General features: G+C 35.3%; 1 protein-coding gene across 2 annotated transcripts in view; it reads right to left on the reverse strand.

Moving 5' to 3' along the window:
* Positions 1-3003: 3003 nt before the first annotated feature.
* The window catches only part of LOC136832806 (glycine receptor subunit alpha-2-like), a 150528-nt gene continuing 146155 nt past the window's right edge, over positions 3004-7376 (reverse strand). Inside the window, exon 10 of one of the 2 annotated variants that reach the window (XM_067094390.1) lies at positions 3004-3169. In XM_067094390.1, the coding sequence (XP_066950491.1) occupies positions 3155-3169 (15 nt within the window). In that variant the 3' untranslated portion in view covers positions 3004-3154. Of the gene's footprint in view, positions 3170-3416; positions 4304-7376 lie in introns of those variants that run through there. The other variant, XM_067094389.1, reaches the window with a different exon arrangement.

Consider the following 7376-nt stretch of genomic DNA (forward strand, 5'->3'; position numbering starts at 1 on the left):
TTTTATTTTCAGCTTTTACTTATCCTCCTTGATTCCATCTCTGTACACTCTGTTGCGGCCATTCCACCTATTGTGGACTTGGTCGTTAGTGACTTTGTTTGTATTTTAAGAGACTTGTGTATGTTTGATGGGCGTGGGCCCATAACAATATATATATATATATACACGTATATAATATATATATATATATATATATATATATATATATATATATATATATATATATATATATATATATATATAAATATATATATATATATAAATATATATATATATGTATATATAAATATATATATATATATATATATATATATATATATATATATATATATATAAATATAAATATATATATATATATATATATATATATATATATATATATATATATATATATATATATATATATATATATATATATATATATGTGTGTGTGTGTGTATATGTATACGTGTGTGTGTGCGTGTTTGTATGAATTGTTGTCACTTATGGAGGCTTGACTTTTTTTTATATTAGCAAATACTAAGCCACAAATTTTTGTTGATACCCAATTCACTGTGCCTCGGGAATAACTTGCACCCAAAGGGAATTTTAACTGATAAGTGCTTCGTCCCCGGCAGGATTCGAAACATTGCCTGGTGACTTTCATCACTGAGCCAGCAAAAGAGATACATAATTGATATCGAATCCTGACGGGGACGAAGCCCTTATCAGTTATAATTCCCCTTATGTGCAAGTTATTTCCGAATTATAGAGATTTGGATATTAAGCTATATTTGTGGCTATTTCAAAAAAAGGTCAAGCTTGTGTAAGTGGCAAAAATATATAATTTGCCGAGTGTTACAAACTGACAAATCAGCTGTCATGGTGGAAAATGTTGATAGCGATTCTCAGTACAGAATCCGAATTCGACAGGCATATGTATAAAAGCGTCAGTATAAAATTATATCTCTCTTGGTGGCTCAGTGGTGAAAGTCAGCGTCCATCGTTGTTTTGGATCAGGCAACGGTTCGAATGCTGCCGGAGACCAAGCTCTAATCTGAACTGGATATTAAACGATATTAGTGGCTTAATGTTTGCGAGATATGTATGTATGTATGTATGTATGTATGTATGTATGTATGTATGTATGTATATATATATATATATATATATATATATATATATATATATATATATATATATAATATCACTAATATGAATAAGTGAGATATGTATGTATGTGTACACACACACACACACACACACACACACACACATATATATATATATATATATATATATATATATATATATATATATATATATATATATATATATACATACACACACACAATTGCAAAACTTTGACAGAAACTGCCAGTTGAGGGTGTGGTTACAGCCCCGTTTTTTCAGAAACACACCATCAGATTGGACTTTCAAGAATTCTTCCTGTCACAACGGCCTGAAGTCTCCAGGCGTCCCTTAACGTAACAGGAATGTGAAAAATGTCCTCAAGTGAGTTACCGTGTCTTTAGGGTTAAAGCTCTTCGAACCCAACAGCTCCCAAATCACATTTATCCAGTTCTTTCTACCTTTTCTCTCAAACCTTCCAAATTATACATTTTCCCCCAAAATTCCTGGCCTCCATTTTCTCCACATGTTCAAAGTAACTCAACACTCTGGTCAACCTTTTTCCTTTTACTAAATGTCTTGCAATGCCTGTTTTATCTTTCTTTCTAACTCATTCGACTGTTCTTATTATACTATGCAAACAGTTTATTTCGACGATCTCTACTTACTTTTCTCAGGTATTCGACACCTACAGTATACTTCACTCCCATAAGAAGAGTTGGCTCAGCAGTGTCTTCATACGTACCAACAGTTGATTTCACAGGCACTTGTCTTTATAACAGAACTATTGTCATAATTATGACTCGTAATGTGCATGTACCCTTACGGAAATAGAATTTGAAAAATTTTACCTACACAGGAAGCTTTGAAAAACTGAAATATCCATTTGTGAAAACTGAAGAGCATAGGTAAGATAAGTACATTAGATTTAGATGAAAATAAAAAAGGATATGACATTAAATAAGAGACATTGTTTAAATAAATAAATATCAATGTTGTGCATTTGTATCTGAAGGTTATTAAGTTTTATTATATAATTAACTCCAAATGACTACTATGTATTTTATTAAAAATAGAAAACTCCAAAGCATTGCTGAAAGAATTGATATTAAAAAGCACGGATGATTACACTGAGTAAAATCCTGCCGGAGTTTCGGCAGGTTATTTTTAAAATTTTGTTCAGCCTTTTGCTTTATATAGTAATAACTGAAAACAATAAACCACTGAGTTTCTGTTGTTTCAAATCTCGATGTCATCTCAGCGAAATTATTAGTTCAAAGAACAGAGGAAAACAAGAATAAGATTACCATTAGCAGTAGTCATTCCCCACCCCGAGCCCCCAAGCGTGCAGTATTGTAATGGAAGTTCCTCAAAGAGACTGCACAAGTAGAGATCCCTGGCACATAATCTGCGGAGAGACGCCCGTGGTCTTACGCTTCGTGTTAAATTGAAAAATTCAATATTCATCATGTCGCTGGTCAACAGTTCTGAATTACTGGTGCAGAAAGAAAAAAAAAAGTTTCATCCTTACCTCTCAGAGCAGATTCTTTCTGCTGGTGCTACAAGATATCTGAGTTGAGATTTGAAGGGCACTGGGTTCCAGGCTTTCCAATCATAAATGATCTCTTTTCCTTATCTTAATCGTTATATTGACTTCAATGCAAGAAATAGATCCATGAAGATATAATAAGACATTCCTATCCATTTGCCTGTTAAAATCAACAAGAAATGTGTGAGCAAATAACTTTTTCGAGACATAAAATTATCATCCATTTTGCATCTACACTTACTCACTGGTTAATTCAAGGTAATCATCAGAAATAATCCTCTCCCTAATTACAGTATACCAAATCATTCTTACCAAAGTGCAGTATTAGTGACATCTTTAGCGATTTCATCTAGCTGATCAATAATCTTATGAGATTCCTAAGCCCATAAGCTCTTCTAGAGGTCCAGTTCCACTGGCATTCATTCCTTTTTTATCCGATTTGTCAAGAAACATCTCTCATATACCAAAGACGACGGGATAGAAAACCCAGAGCCATTACCAGGTGCAGATCTAATAAGGGGAAAAAAAAAAAGACCTGTTTCTTGAAAGATCACGGAACTCAAACGAAACTGATGCTTCGTTTCTCTTTCGTTTGATCATTGAAACAAACAAATGTGGTTCCGTTCGTCTAAACATGCGTTTTAATGTATGGCGAAGTCAGATAAATTGTTCAAAACCAAGTGACTTCGAGGATGGGGATATTTTAACTCTCACTTCAGTTTTAATTGCTCACATAACTGGTAAAGATTAAAATATCAACGACTTATCCTTATATTTACAGAAAGCTGTCCATATAATTAACAGGTAAATAATCATCTGACAACCTTCCCAGGAAGTACTCGTAGCCAGTTTTTTCCCGCAAATCCGAAATTTTTCACTCGTTTTCCAGTCGAGCTGCCTATGAATATTTTCACAGTAAACTTTAGCCAGTCCTTTTTTAATTGAAATTCACTTGCATTACAGTCTATACTAGTTTCCTGGTTCATTCACCGACACAGTCCCTGGCAGCGAAAGAAGATAAACTTAGAAAAGCAATATAGAACACTGATTCAACAATGAACAAAAATTCATGTCTGTTCTGTTTGCAAAATTTACATACAAATGTGCAGTCTTCCACAGGAAGTTGAGTCTTGAACATCACCGTTAAAAAGTGTCTTTCTCTTTCAATTTGCACCGTTACCTAGAGACGTTTCGGAGATTCTCTTCACTGTAAAATATGAAAATAAACTTTTTTATTAAGGATGCCAAACGCTCCATTTAAGACAATGCATCGTAATAGGTCCAATAAGCAATATTAAAAAATAAAAAAAGCGCTGGGAAAATGGCACGACTCGCGACGTCAATTCTCTTCGCCTTGGCTGCTTTTTCCTGCCAGATATATGGCAGTCCGGCCAAATCGGAATCATTCCTCCGCCTGCTGTTAGTGCGAGGGTGATCAACCCCGTATACCCTCTCAGTTTTATTATAAGCGACGATGCTGTTGGATTCAGCATGATACAGGTGTATGAGTCGCGAAGAATCGGCCTGTCTGTCTCTCAGCTGGTCTTGAATTGGTTTAGCGTTGCCGGAGTCGGTGGTTTCGTTCCCATCGACGCAGCCTGTGTTTGTGACCGCCGTTCGACGCCTGTCATCGGTGGCTTGTGACTGAAAAACACAAGCGCCCAATTTATATAATCAGCTGAAATAGAGTTCCGTTGCAAAACTTCAGCTTACAGAAGAAATTCAGCCACATTATACAGTAGTATTTTCAAAAATTAGTTGATACAGAACAGTAAAACATGATCACTGATCTAATTTATGTACTTCATGATGCTTTTATCCCAGTATATGTATGATTATATTCAAACCCATATGTTCATGTACAAAGTTTTTAATAAACGTCAATCCTGTATTTTGCTCTTGTAAATTAGATTTAGCTTCATCCGCTACATACACAAAACTTCTGTTTCTCTCTCAAGCCCCTCGTACAGATTCTGCTACATACATGTTATTTAACTCTTCCATTAAACAACCACCATACATTACCATTACTACTCAATGTCATTCTGCTGCATTATAAAACACTCATCCCGATAAGTGGGAGAGTAAATAAATAAATATATATATATATAACCCGCTTTAGTCGGTTCTCCCAACTGGGGTAGTCCACAGGAAAAAATAAAACAACAGCAATGCTTCTTTCTTCCTTTGTTTGCTGAATCGTGGATGAACCTCCTTTGCAATACCACTTCCAGAATATTAGCTGCTTCATACATCTATGCAGAATATTCCAGAATGTTAGCTGCTTCATACATCTATGCAGAATACTCATCAGCAGCGTGTCTGACCTTCTTAAAAGCGCTGCCATTCACCCCTATCTTGCATGCATCCTCGTGCTTCCTGGATATTTAAGGTCATTCTTTTCCCATCCCTCTTTCACTTTATCTATTGAACTTTATCCAGGTCTTCATCGTCCATTCTTTTCTTCCTCTATTCTTTCTCCCAACCTGTCATCGTCCATTCTTTTCACATAACCGAACCAACTCAAAATACGTTGATTCAACCTTCACCTATGTTCACATTTTAACCACTTTTTCTAATTTCTTGTTTCCTTCGAATTCAACATTCAAACTTCTTTTCCGTCGTGGAGAGCTGGCTCGACAAACCTTTCATATTCCACCTTATCTTTCACAGATAATTCAAGGCTTTTCCCAATCTTTTGCTCACGCTCTACTACCGTTCCTTCTTCACTTGTTCTGCGACTCTTATGCAGCCATCATCACTCACATTTACTCCCAAATACTTATATGAATCAATCACTTTCACACTTCCATCATCCATGTTAAAATACACTGGTCCATCTTTTTTAGTTTCCACTGGCCCTTACTACCTCAATCTCGCTCAAATTTACTCTCAAGCAAACAGTTTCACACTGATTTATTGTTTCCTAAAATTCTTCTTCACTGTACCCAACCAGCACTCTATTTTCTGCAAACATCAGCCAGTCCAACCTTCATTCAGTTCAGTTTTTCTTACCAAATAACTTCATACCTATGTTATCCTTTCTCTGATTTCTCGCTGCACTCCTTCGACAAACTTCTCTGGCCAACCTCACAATCAAACGCTCCCAACTACATACTCTGACACAAGCTTCATTTCCACTATAAAAACATCTAATCGCAAAAAATTACCTTTATTCTGTACCATACATTCTCAACACCCTCCAGTTAGGGGTCATCTTCTCCCCATGGGATTCATGACCATTTCTTTGGGTGGCAGTGACCAGATAGCATTACTTACTAGTACCTTAGTAGCAGTAAATTTTGAATGAATCCCAGCACAAGGGGTTCGATTCAGCAGTTAATGTGTGAATGTGGCAGTAACCATTGTGTTGCTTTTACTGTAGTCACCCCTGTAAAGGGCAACGGCTTAATGTTGAAAATATGTACACAGATATTAAATATAATCATACGTATGTATGAGCATATTTACATACATATTTATATTTACATACATATTATACACTGTATATATATATATAACTAAATACATATATACAGTATACATATGTGTGTATATAAATACACACACAAAATATATATATATATATATATATATATATATATATATATATATATATATATATATATATATATATATATATATTAAATTACATCTACATACACTGAGAAGTAAATAATGAGGGTTCTGAACTTCACGGCGAAGGAGATACGCCCTAACTGGTAGATGAGCCTTTGTCTTGTTGGACCCAGCCAAGGAAAACTGCATAAGACAGGACAGCCCATACTTTGAGGTAGTGGCAGTGGCCTGAGGTACGGATATTATATGTATCTTGAGGCCAAGGAACGGCATAGTGGGAGGCAGTATCCCCCGAATGACAGATGAACATCTCCAAAGGTCAATGACAACCAAGTTTTTAACTCCAGTGAAATGCCAGAAAAGAAAATGAACACATCCTCGCCAGTCTTCAAAAGGGGCTCATCTGTCAATTAGGGGGCGGTACCTCCCAGCATTGTGCTTTTTTGCCTTGAGATACACCATATCTGTACCGCAGACCACTGGCTCTGTCTGTGTATAGATAGGCCTGACTTGAGCATTTTTCCTTGGCTGGATCGAAAATGACAGAGGCTCACCCGTCAATTAGGGAGCATCTCTGTCCCATGATGTTCATAACCCTCCGGTATTCGTTTCTCAATGTGTGCGTACACACACACACACACACACACACATATATATATATATATATATATATATATATATATATATATATATATATATAAGTATATATATGTATAATATATATACCTATATATATGTATATATATATATACATATATGTACTGTATGTATGTGTGTGTAATAAAAATTCAATGCAAAGCAAAGCTATTATTTTTCAATCCTTAGATTTCTTTTTCAATTTTTCAATTCCTTTAAAAGCTAACAATGAGCTTTGCTGTAAGACATTTCCTAAAGATATATCCCGTTATCCCCCCACAAATGATATTCAAAGTACTTTATTTCGACGTCAATACTGGTCTGAGTTGAGGTGGGCGAGGAAAATTTATTAAAAGGTAAAATACTCGCTGGTAGCCATTATGCTAAGATGATTTTTAATTGACCGACAACAGAGGGGGTTGAAACTCGATGTAAAAGTGGATTTTTACGACAGCAACTTGGACATGAATTGAGGTTTGTTAACTGGTGAAGTATTTTGCGT

Source organism: Macrobrachium rosenbergii, chromosome 50 (genome assembly GCF_040412425.1).
Source record: "Macrobrachium rosenbergii isolate ZJJX-2024 chromosome 50, ASM4041242v1, whole genome shotgun sequence".
Classification (NCBI taxonomy): domain Eukaryota; kingdom Metazoa; phylum Arthropoda; class Malacostraca; order Decapoda; family Palaemonidae; genus Macrobrachium; species Macrobrachium rosenbergii.